Source organism: Lonchura striata, chromosome Z, assembly GCF_050655825.1.
Source record: "Lonchura striata isolate lonStrDom1 chromosome Z, ASM5065582v1, whole genome shotgun sequence".
Taxonomy (NCBI): Eukaryota; Metazoa; Chordata; class Aves; order Passeriformes; family Estrildidae; genus Lonchura; species Lonchura striata.
The window spans coordinates 26,029,602-26,042,117 of record NC_140740.1 but is presented as its reverse complement, the minus strand read 5'-3'; the positions used below and the strand labels follow the sequence as shown (position 1 = coordinate 26,042,117).

At 43.9% G+C, this 12,516-nt stretch overlaps 1 protein-coding gene and 1 long non-coding RNA gene across 2 annotated transcripts; one reads left to right on the top strand and one right to left on the bottom strand.

Moving 5' to 3' along the window:
* Positions 1-907: 907 nt before the first annotated feature.
* Positions 908-2,596, bottom strand: LOC146763739 (uncharacterized). Its single transcript, XR_014951436.1, has 2 exons — positions 1,825-2,596; positions 908-1,609 (listed from the first exon to the last, which is right to left on the bottom strand). It is a non-coding gene; the product is annotated as an uncharacterized LOC146763739 (long non-coding RNA).
* Positions 2,597-2,926: 330 nt separating this feature from the next.
* On the top strand, positions 2,927-11,851 carry LOC110467752 (thioredoxin). The gene is made up of 5 exons (XM_021525013.3): positions 2,927-3,057; positions 8,667-8,771; positions 9,390-9,449; positions 10,249-10,314; positions 11,633-11,851. Exons 1-5 carry the CDS (start codon positions 3,034-3,036, stop codon positions 11,693-11,695), a joined length of 318 nt encoding a protein of 105 aa, XP_021380688.1. The 5' UTR covers positions 2,927-3,033; the 3' UTR covers positions 11,696-11,851.
* Positions 11,852-12,516: the final 665 nt, after the last annotated feature.

The following is a 12,516-nucleotide window of genomic DNA, read 5'->3' as shown; positions in this document are numbered from 1 at the left end:
ATTTGCTCAGCCTCCCAAAACCCTACTGCATGTCAGACCCTGAGCACACCCCGAGTTCACCTCCAGGGTGAAGCTCTTTCCTACTGCTGGCCCATGTTGCTCTCACCTAACAGGTGACATCAAACAACACAAACAAAGCCCAAAAAATAAAGGATGCCTTCCACCACAGGAGCTTTAAAGGTGACTAAAACAACACAAATTGAATTCCCACCTGGATGTTTGTGATGACTGTGGCATAGCATGAGCTCTCCAAAAATACAGTCCTTTTTACTGGCCTACACCTAAGTGGTACTGATTAATTCACTTGAGGGCACCTAAATTTAGACCTTCTGACTTCCTCTCCCACATGTTTTGCACACATCCAAGGAGCGTGGCAAAGATATACTCAGTTATAGTGCATGGGTGGCTCAGTCATTTCTCTATGTCTCCAGACTTTCTGCAAGAGAAACTATCTAGGGACTAATTTTTGAAAGTTACATTGCCTTTTCACTCTGCCCCTCCTCAGACCACATTTTCTGACTTCCAGAAGCAAGCAAACACACCCTCCTGAATGTCTTTAAGTGCTTCCTCATTCTCTGTCAGCCCAGATTTGCAAAGAGCCATCTACTGGCCACCGTCCTACCCAGTGACTCCTGGGTATGACACATCATACAGCAGTCTGCTGAATCATGAAATTCACGTGATTTTCAACTTCTCCACAGCCAACTTGCATATTTTTAACATCCACTCTCCAGCAGCCTGGGGGAGAGAAGTATGTTGCATTTGTGGTTGTGAGGAAAGTGGGTGGGAGTGAGGGCACCTGAGAAGCTGAGGCTCCTATGGATGAGTGACTGTGTACATGGGACAGCCACAGCATTGCTGAGCTAAACAATGAGATATTCCACAGTTTAAAAAAACAAAACACCCATTTAGAGGATACACATTGCTCTGTAGCATTTTTATTATGTGCTGTCATGATAGTAATTACAACAATTTAAGAATCAAGCACAGATCACATATATTATATTACTGTCCAGTTATTTTAGGCATCCATACAACAATCATACAGCAACATTTTGAACTTCAAACTGCTGTATGCCTAAGCCTGTTAAGTCAAGTGACTGTGAGCACAGCAAGAGATGAGTGGCCACATATGGCACCTAAGAAAAGACACACTTTTCCTTCTAGTTTAGAGAGGGTTTACCCACCCACACTTGCCTTTAGAAGGCTGTTGGTTTCTAAGAATTTATTGTTTGGGTGGGTTGTTCCCTGCATTTGCTTGCACTGGCTTCTGCAAGAGCCACATAATGCTTGGCTGAGGTGGGGAATTCAGGAGTTGGACTTTGAAAGTAGTCTGGGCTTCTTAATTTATCCTGCCAGGCCGCAGGTTGTAGAGAAAGGTGCCTTGGCTGATGAGGAATTCCTGCTTTCTTCTGAGCAGCAGCTGCACCTCCCCAAAGCAGCACAGGACACATGTACCAGTTGTGTTTGTCAGCCACAAGGCACATGGACACAAGGGCAGCAGGGACCAGCTGGAGGAAGCTGGATGAAAATACAAAAGCCAACAGAAACCACTAAGCCTTCATGGTGCTGCTTCTCACCCACTGGCATCCTGGCTCCTCTAGTGATGCTGCCAAAGAAAAAAAAGGAGATGCTCATGGTATCTAACAGGTGGGGGAAGAAGCAGAAAGAGCAGCAATCAAAGTGTTTCAGGCAGACAAAACCTATCAGGTCTGGAAAGATATAGACAGGGGATGCAACCATAGGGCCAGAAAAGAGCTTACTAGTTTTCCTGCAGTAGTATGACACACACTTAATAAACTTCCAAAATAAAAAATTACTTACTCAGTTTCTACCACAAGTAAAGCAACATATGAGGGCATATCCTGTTGGGATGGGTTGGTACCTGTATCCAAGGCAAACTGTCTTTTGTTTTCTTTTTCTTTTCAAGAAAGAACTGTATTTCTTTTTTTATCCAGGACCTGCACTAAGTCTTCTCACCTTCTGCTCAGGTGTATCCCAGAGCAAACTTTCACAGGCTGCTAACCCAGCTGCTAAAACCTGCAGAAACAGCCCGTTCGTGACACAGCTGGCACCAATATCCCAACACCTAACCTTTCCTGGGTCCCGTGCAGTAGGAACTGGAGTCAGCAACGTCCAGAGTCCAACATTAAACCCTACCAGCCCAACAGAAGGAGAACAGGGCTGTGGCAGGCCTGTTTTGCACTGTGGGGTGAGCTGTGGCACAGCTTGCGATGAAACAAGGGACGTCTCCAAAACACAGAGAAAAAAACCAAGATGGATGGAACTTGTAGGTTCCACCAGAGAACCCCCTCGGATGGGAACGCTAAGCTATTCCCTTGAGGAGTCTTTCTGGCTGAGTCCCTGCATGAGGGGAGCTACGGGAGGCGGTCAGAGTTTAACCCCGGGTTAAACACCGCAGCCTTCCGCGCTGCACAAGGGCCCACATCCCACAGAGCAAGGGCGCCACTCCCTGCTTTTGGTGGTGGGAAGGAAAACAACAAGGGAAAAAAAGTAACAAGGAAAAAAATATTCCCGTCATTTATTCCTGCCTTCCACTCTGCCCGCATTACGGGCAACACCAGCTCCCTTTCTCGTAAGGCGAGCAAAACGCCGCGTCAGACAGAGCCGCTCCCCGCGGGGACGTGATGGGGGGGGGGGGGGGGGGAGGGGGAGGGGCCAAGCAACTTCCTGCTCATCGTTACACAGCACTTTTCCAACCTCCTTGGGCTTTCTTTCTTCCGCTGCTGCTGCCGGTTCCCCCGGCAGCCGGCAGGGACGCACGCTCCCCTCCCGGGCCGCCGCCCCTCAGCGGGGCCCCAGCGGCGCCGCGGGCAGCGGCAGCGCCAGGAGGCGGGTCGCCCCTGCGCATGCGCGGCGCGGCGCCGTGCTGGGCATAAAAGGGCGGCCGGGGCGGGCCGGAGACGCGCTGGGACGGCGGGAGGCAAGGCGGGAAGCTGAGCCTTGTGTGGCGACGAATCCCTTGGTTCCTTGCCTTTACAGCACCGACTCTCCTTTCCCACCGTCGCCGCCATGGTGAAGATCGTGAGCAGCCTGGTGAGCCCGATGGGCGAGGCGGTCGTGTCGTTTCGCCGTGAGAGCGGCGCCCGGCGGGACGAGCATCATCGCCCGGCGGGCGGGCGGGCGGGCGGGGATTAGCAGTGCCCGGCGCGGTTTGGCCGGCGGGGGATCGTGCTCGGGCTGCCCCGGGCCCTCGAGGGCCCGCGGGAGATGGCGGCTGCGAGCCCGTGTGCTGCCCGGGCAGGCGGAGCCTGCTTCGCCCATGCGGCGCGGCCGGGGGAAGCCGCGCGGAGGGCTCGGCCGGGGCAGGGTTGGGAACTAATAACTGCGGACCTGAGGCTTCGGGGAGTCGGAGTGAGCGGGGACGTGATGCAGTCTCGCCTTATGACGGGCTGTTCATCGCTCTTTTAAGGAAAAGGTTTCGTTTCTCAAGCGGATAGCAGGGCACTACAGCGACAGGCGGAGAGAACGCAGTCTTAAGCTGCGTCAAAGGAGGTTTAGGTTGGACATAAGGATGAATTTCTTAAAAGACAGGGTGATTTGGCGTTGGGGTACGCTTCACAGGGAAGTGGTTGAGTCACTGTCCTCGCAGATGTTTAAAGAACTCGACATGGCGCTGAGTGCCATGGTCTGGTTGACAGTGTGGTGTTGGGTCACATCTCGGACTCGATGATCTCGGGGGTCTTTTCCAACCTAACTGATTTTGTGATATAGTATCTTGATTTGGCAGTTCTGATTTGTTTTATGTACTGCTAGTGTGTAGGGGACTAGGTGGCTTTCTTAGAGTTTGGCCTGTTGCACTTCTGGGGAGGACATCGTGCAAGAGTTCATCCATTCTTGACTTGAAAGGAACTGCTAGAGCCCATTCCCCGTGCTTAAACAGCAGGAGTTGCTGGCATAAGAAGTATTTCCCTTGTTATGGTGCTGTCTGTTGTATTCACAACCCTAATGCAGCACATCACTGTTTGGATGATTCTGTGAATACAAACACATCTGTGGCTCTGAGATAGAAAGTAGTAATAAAGCCTAGACACATGGAGAATATCCTGCTGGTGATGAAATAGTATGTGGTTTTGTGCACAGCAGCTGATCTGGTTGATAGACAACAATAGAGTACTTGTTAGCTGTAACTTAGGAACCCAAGTCTCGAAAAATATTCTCCATGCAAACTTAGCAAGTTCTTAATTTCAGGAAAAATCCTGTTGGGCTAGTCTCACCCTTTTGAACTTGGAATCTGGTGCAAATGTCAGTTTGATCTCATTTTTGAGGCATCTGCAAGTGATGGTGTGTGGGTATCCTGTAAGGCCCCAAAAAGTCGCTCAGCAAGATCTTTAACAGGGCTTACAGTTAACAGGTCTTTGACAGGGCTCATTTACTCTGAGTTAGACACGGGAGAAATACTGTCAAGATATTCTCAAGAGGTCAAAAAAGACTTTACTGGCAACTTTAGAAAATCAAAGAACTTTGGCAAAAGGTTTTGTGTAACATTCAGTTAACATAAAACACTTCCCAAAGCATTAACTTAGCCCATTCAACTTGGCAAGCTCTAAACGTGTTTGATTTCAAGTCACTCAAAAATTATGAGAGGAGAGACTTAGAAGAAAAAGATAGAAGAGATATTAAAAAGGGCACATACAGCTACTAACTGCTGGGTTCTAGCAGTGTTCAGCTGATAGAAATTCCAAGAGGAGGCAGGGTCAAGACATATGCTTGCAGCATGTTTGGCCTTAAGTGCCCCTTGCCTATAGCGTGCCCATGGTTGGTGGTCACTGTCTGGGAGAAAGGCTCTAGGGATGCGGGTGTGCACTGCCTCACCAGAGCAAGGTCTGATCTGCCCCTTCCCCCACACATTTGCACCTCAAAATGTTTTGAGACCTCAGTCTTTCCAGTCTCTCAAACATCCAAGTTTGTTTTCTAGGCCGTGCTCTTCTACAGTCAGTTCGCTTTATATATGAAAGGCATGTCAAACCTCTCCCACTGGACCGCAAATTGTTGGAATCTGATACATAAATATACAAATTAACACTTGTGACCACAGCTCAAAAGCAGGTGAATGCACAAACCTCCTTAAGAGGAATGAAATGCCTTACCATTTCAGGTTCTGAAGAGAGAATGGTGTGTGACTACAACCTAGAATTGTTCTGCTTTGTATCTCTTCCCCCTTCTCTGTCTATGGTGCCACAGAAGGGGCAAACTTTTGGTGTAAGGGTGTAACAGATTAAACATGGCAAGTCAAACCTGGCTCTGGAGGAGGAGCCTACTCTTTAGGCAGGCTTTCACTATCCTCCTAGCTATGAGTGTTGTTTAACAGTCTGCTGTAGCTAAAGCGAACTTTGGTTTTGCATTCATGGACAGTGTGAACTCGGCAGTCATGCTGACAACAGCATTTTAACCTCGGTGACACCCAGAGTATTCAAGTGCAGTGCAGCTGGGATTTCTGGATTAATTCTGGTTTTCAGTAAAGCAGGTTTGTATTATTCTCTGATACAAAGGGTAAAAACCCATTCTTGCACTGTCTGCAAGAGCTTCTATGAGTGAGAGCTAGGTAGGTGTGGCCCTTTTCCCTGCACACCTCCTCAGAAGGAGACTGGCTTCTGAAGAATGTCTACTTTCAGGGTGCCTGACTGTTCCTTCTGTAGTACCTGCTATAGCACAGAAGGAGATGTATTGTTACTGTTTTTTAGTGGCCTTGAGGTGAGTGACTAGTGTAATTTGTAAGAGGGTTTGACTATGGGACATACTGCTTTTTATAGCCAAAGCTAATGGGGTGTATAAAATTAAAAAGCTGCCAAAGCTTTTCTCTTCATTCTAGCTGCCTCTCTTGTTATTTAAGTTAAAGAAGATGCTGAAAAATTGCAGCTTTTGCTGTAAGTGATAATTTTAGAGGTGGTGTGTGCTAGGGAGTTCAGGCAGTTGAACCTTTGCTTTGTTTATGCTAGCTTCTGTATTTTAAAAAACCTCTCTAGATTACATTGGCACTCAGCCGATGACTGGGTGAATTCAAGGGTGACTTGAGAAAATAATGTTTACAACCAAGCTGTAATCAAATATGCCAGATAGTGTGGACCTATATTATCTGTTGCTGAGAGCAGCAGACTCCTTTCAGCACCATCTGAAGGAGGCCAGCAGCCTCCTTTTTGAAGCACTACCTGGTGCTGGGAACCTCTGAGGCAGTAGAGGCTTTCATTATTAGAGCTTCTTATTTGGCCCTAGGGAACAGATGCCTGCTACCAATGTGTTTGTTGAAGGTACCAAGTTTCTTTTCTGCTGGACAACAATACAAGTAAAATGAGGTCTTGTGTTCAGGGAGATTGTAGTTAAATATTTAAGGAAAAAAAAAAACAACCAAACAACAATAAAAAAACCACCACCACAAGGAACCAACCAATATTGACCATCATGCTAGCTGAGGTTTCCCCCAGTGTGCTGTTACCCAGAGAAAATGCTGCTTAACAAAGCTGTAAGATCCTTTCAAAGTGTGACAAATAGCACTGTGATGGGAGGTTCCCCTTCTGGTAACAGAGATTATTTAGTTTTTCATAAGAAATCTTGTCACTTTACAGTTAACATGAAACAGAACTAGTGAAGTCAGTTGGACAGGTCAAGCAGCTTGTTTTTTGTTTTGTTCCTGCTACTGTCTTCCTTCCTCCTGGGAAATTAAGCTGACTAGAAAAATTCAGAATTTCTCACTAGTTCGATACTTTTTAACTTGAAGGGGTAACACCTTTGGATCTAGCATCTCTTTTCACTGTCCTGCAGCAATTTTGGATGATAGTAGAGATGATCTGCAGGGTAACATCTGATTTGTAGTCAGGACCAGGTCACCAGTATACATGGTGACCAGCTGGTATACATGACCAGCTGTAATTATGATGCTGTCCTACTTTCCCTTTGTTCTGTGCAATAGCAAACCTCAGGTGTGTGGCCATATGATGGAACACATTCTAAGGCTGAGCTTCCTTTTACAGAATACAGTAATTTTTTAGGGGTTAAAAGAGGATGGTCTAACTGGCAGCTGCGGGAAGTGAATAAAATACAGTAGTGATGTAACAGTGCAGAGGTCTGAGAAGCTACACCAAAAATCAGTAGGAGGATTTCAAGGCCGAAAGGAGTGAGAAACTGAGGACTGAGCAGCAAGTGTGGATTGCTGTGTACAGGGATATTAAACATTGTTAGTGGGAATGGGCACAGGAATGCATATGTCAGTACAGGAGACGGGGAATCTAGGGAGACGGGAAAACTTAACTGTTCCTATGTCTTTCAGAATGAGAGTAGGTGTTGTGGAGTGTTACTACTGGTTTTGTAGCAGAGTAGACTGTGATTGTCCAAGATGCAGGGATACTGTGCCTATGAAGAGAGCTACATGCGAAGGGAAAAAGTCTGTTAACAGGGAGATGTAATGCTGAGTGTATTTGAAGTTACAGGAAGCTGTGAAGACTTTCACATAGGCTTATGCATACATAAGAATGCTCATGCAGGATTTCTGCTTGCTTGTTAAATATATTAATGTCCAGTTTGACTTTGGCTCCTCAACTGCATGACATTCTTTAGCTTACTCGAGTTGAGTCACAACTTACTGTGGCTGATTACAGAAGCAGGTATGAATTAGTTAACCTTTGGGTTGCCCTGTGTACATCTGGCAGTAACCATACTGCTTTCAGTCAGCTCTTGCTGACAGGACTCCAGTCCTTTGCTCCATTAAGTTGTGGGGGAGCTAAAGCAGCTATCTTTTGGAGTTTATACTAACAGTTCTCCTGAAGCTTGTTTGCCAACACAACAAATTTGAAAATTACTGAAGTGGCTTGTTCTTTCTTTGACAAACAGTATCAGAAAGTAGGTAATCAGCACTTTCTGCTTCTGCCTGAGATATTTGCTTGCCTTTTGCTGGCATGCAAGTATTTATCGCTTTTCATGTCTTTCAGTTCTGCTAAAGCTTTCTTTCACTTTTTGACCAGTAAAAATGAGTAATGGCATGTAAGTAATTTAATTCCAAGAAATATTGTCCAGAGATGATTCATATGACTAAGTGCAACACAGACTTGAAGACTCAGAAAAATTATTGGTTGTTTACATGTATAGTCTGCATATTAGTGTTGCTTTGGCTAATGATGTGAAATGTGGGTTCACTTGGCAAAATATCCTGTGAGGTTGTTTTCAAAAATGTGCTTTAGAGTAAAACACTGTCATTTTGATGTTAGCTATTGATTGGAAAAGTCACCAGAGTGGATGACTGTACAAAGGTTTGTCATTGTCTGTCATTTCCAAATTCTGCAGAGGAAAGTCTGTCCCGAATAAAGATGAAAGTCTTGCTGCCAAGACAGAAATGAGAATATGGATTATAAAAACTCTAAGGATCATATTTTGGGGATAACCTAGAGCTGTCAAAGTTGAGCATCATAACTAGAGAATTTCTAACTTGTTTCCACAATTCAGTGACTTTGAGCATTCTGGTTGTTTTCTTATTGGTGAGACATAAGACACTGACTGCTGCTAGCACCAATGGAAACAATTCATACTGAAGCACTTACATGATGGTAAATAACCCATTTAAGTGTTTAAGACTTGTCATAATGATTAGTGTGTTAGGTCGGAGAGCAAGCCAACATTGGGATTAGTCTTATCCTATGTGTCTTTTTTTTTTGTAGGTTGAATTTGAGGCAGAACTGAAAAATGCTGATAACAAGCTCATAGTAGTTGATTTCTCTGCCACATGGTGTGGACCATGCAAAATGATCAAGCCCTTTTTTCATGTAAGTAGTTTTTCTGGATTTATTTCTGCATTAAATTGTATATACATGTTTGTGTTGCTTGACAACAACATGGAGGAAAGTACCTTTTGCCTTATGTGATTGCCAGCATTTTCTGGAAAAGTGAGAAGTTGCAGAAATATCTATTTTTAAGACTACCAAGTGAAACAGACTGACCATTGATATAGCTGGGAACTACTATGAGGTTTGGCTTTTTTCCTGGTGCTTACATGCATTTAAGGTACATAGAGACCTTCCATTGCATTGCAGCCTTCTGTACACCACTAATGTAACTCCTCCAGCTGTGTTTAGATGGCTGTGTTAACTCCTGATAAGGTATGAGAAGCTGAAGTGTCTTTTGGTGATCAGCTGAAGGCTGTAAGAGAAGGCCTTCCACCTGTGTCTTCGGATATTTGAGTGTATGCTGGGAGAACATGTTTCCAGAGACTCCTCCAGAAACAGTCTGCAGCAGAACAGAAAATTTTTGCTTTGGTAGTAAAATAGCTGCTTTAAGATGACAAAGCATGTTTCATTAGCAATTTAAGCAGCACCAGCCTTTCCATGGAACACTTTAATGGAACACTGTAACTGCATAGATCTTTTTATTTCTTTTCTTTTTAGAGTTTGTCTGAGAAGTATAGTGAAGTGATATTCATAGAAATCGATGTGGATGATGCCCAGGTAAGGTCTGGGGTGGTGCTGAGGAAGGACAGCTAAGGACTTCCACACAAGTGACAGACAAGAATTCAAAATGCCTTCACTCATTTTGAAACAAAATCTAAAACAAAACAAAGTTTACTTAAAATTGAAACATAGGGATTTAGCTGGAAAGAATGATTTTTTTTTTTTTTGCAGGTAACACCTGAACAGAACAAACTATCTTGATTATCAGCACTATTAAAGTCCTGTGGCATGTGTTGGATAACTTGGAAGCAATGTCCCTTTAGTTTGGGAGGGGGTATTAGTCTGAGGTCTTAAGCTGCTGTGATGCAATCTTCCTTAAACCTAATTGTTCATAACCTACTGATCTGTCTGGTCCCTCCACTGCTCTTGGCACTGTTTCCTCTTTCATTAAAAATGAAATCAGATCTTGAATTAAGTGCAATAAAATGTCTGCTGTATTGCAGTTTCAACATAGTCAAATGTCCTTGAAAAATATCACATAGAGGCCCAAGAGTTGCCATAGAGCTCTTAAAAGCAGACATCTGTTTTGATGTGGAAGTCTGTTTTTTTTCCAAACATAGAGTACAGGTTAAGGTTTTTGCTATTGCATTAAGTGTTAAGAAGAGATCTTTAAGGCTTACTTCAGGTTTACTTACTGCACTGGTTTTGCTAGTGATGAACTAGGAGAAATTCTTTTGCTTTATATTGAGCAGTAATGGCTTTAATCTGTTACCTAAAGAGAAGTCAGCTAAAGTGGGTTCTAAATTTAACTTCTTTAAGAATACCCAGTTGAAGATGGTTTTTTTATCTCTTCCAGGATGTTGCTTCACACTGTGATGTGAAGTGCATGCCAACGTTCCAGTTCTACAAGAATGGAAATAAGGTAGGCTCTGCCTTTTTGGAACTGGAGCGGGCAAGCTAAACACTTGAAAGAAGTTTGGGAGTGTTGGGCTACTTAGTCTTCTTTCTCTTGATTGTGTCTCTATGGTACCACTAGCATTAAGACACACCTGAGAGCAAGCAAGTTGATCTTAGTACCGCAGCATACGTAACCAGCAGTTAACTGGTGACACAAACTGTTGTTCACAGGTTAGTTAGAACTGAGTTAGTTATGGGTTAATCTTACAGACAGTTTCATGAGAGACAGAGAGACACATGTCTGTTTGGACTGCTGGTCTGTCTGCTTAGCGCCCTGCCTTTTACTTGGTCAGTGTTTGCCTATGTAATCCTGTCCAAACAGAAGTCTCTAACCTGGTTGAGGTTATATACAACAAACAGCTGTTTAGTTTATTTCACAGGGAGGCTATATAACTTTTGAAGTGAAGGTCCTGTCCCTCTTTTAAGGACTGAGCAGACCTCTTGTGTCTGGTCTGCCAAGAGATGGATGAGATGGGATTCGGAGGATAGTTTGAATAGCTCTTTGAACTTGCTGAGCTGAATGTGTTGTCTTAGGCTTTTAGTTGGCTAAGCAAGCTGAAGGTAGGCTTTCCTAAAGGAAAACAGTACTTGGGAGTAAGTTGCATGGCTGAAGGCAATGGAATTGCATCTTGGGTAGTTGAGTGTCTATATAAGGTGACTTTCAGTTCAGAATGGGGTCAGTATGAACCTTTGACAGTTCTGTTAGAGTGAACTTTTGCAACTTCATTATGTCATTGGAAGAATTGTGATTACAGTGTGACAGCGTGTGGCTTTTTGTGTCAAGCAAGCAGTTTCATGGCCTGTAGTGTAGTTCGCTCTGTGCCTTGCACCCCTGTAGATACAGGAAGACAGAGCTGCTGTTTTTGAGACAGCAAATGAATGTTACCTCTTATCTTTCTGCCTTGTAAAAGAACAGGTCTCACAGTAGAAGTCAGGCACAGGGGTGTCCTTTCAGAATTTGATTGGAAGGGTCCTGAGCAACTCAAGATTACTTTGAGCTGCCTCTGATATGTTCAGAGTTTCTTCAAGCCTGTTTTTGAGTCTTACATAATATTGATCCAGGATTAATCCAGGTAGTCTAGAAGTGAAGTTTGCTAGTCTTCTGCCTCCTCTTTTGCATGAGTTGAATTGAGTGGGAAATAAATGTGTGAACATCTGCAAAATACTATGTGTTTTGAGGGTGGGAAAAAATTTTAGCAGAGTTGAAAAGATGTGTATGTAACTGCAACTAATGTTAAGAAGCATTAAATGCAGGAGTTCTGAAAATCAGTCTCTCTTTACAGGTGCAGGAGTTCTCTGGGGCCAATAAAGAGAAGCTGGAAGAGACCATTAAAAGTCTAGTCTAATCTCCAGTCATGAAGACACTGAAGCATGACTGCTTTGGCTAAATCACAGCCTGCAACTTTTCTACTTAAAAAAAAATAAACAAGCTAGCTAGATTAAATGGTGCAAACTATCTTCTTGGTCCATGTATATGAGTAAAATAAAGTATAAACTCTTCACTTTTGGATATTGCTGTGTGTTTAATAAAAATCTTGGGAATTTCATAATGTCAGGTGAGTGTCAGGTTGTACTGTGTGTATACAAAGACTTCTCAAAGTCAACCTCATCCATTGTTGGCTCGGGATCCATGACAGTTACTTTAGGAGGAGTCTGCGGCCACCCTACTCAGATGGTAGTCACTAGGCTATAATCTAGTTTACAAATACCAAAAGAGGAGTTGGAGAAAAGAGGGTAGTCACTGGATGGGATAGTTCTTTCTTTCATTACATCTTTATAGTTAAAAGATTTTTAAAATGTTTCAAGCTGCATTTTCAACTTCAAAGCTAAGACTTGTCCTTCCAGAATATAATACCAGTCTTACCATGGAAGTGCAAGGTAGGACTTGGACTTGCTTGGTCTTTTTGCCGTTTCAATTTGTCTTGCCATTTGTTTGTGTACCTTCTGATTCTATTAGTTGAAAAGTGTGTTTAGGCAGAGTTGGGCTGCTTTGTTCCGAGGCAGTAGTCTGGAAAAAAGGACTGAAGAAGTAAAAGTTATAATGTCTTATGGTCAAGAGAATTTTAGATTTCTATACTCTTAACGATTTTCATTTGATTGCACTGTTGCACTTTCAGAACACGTTTGACACTGTGTTGAACAGTAAACTGGACTCTGGCTCTCCAGT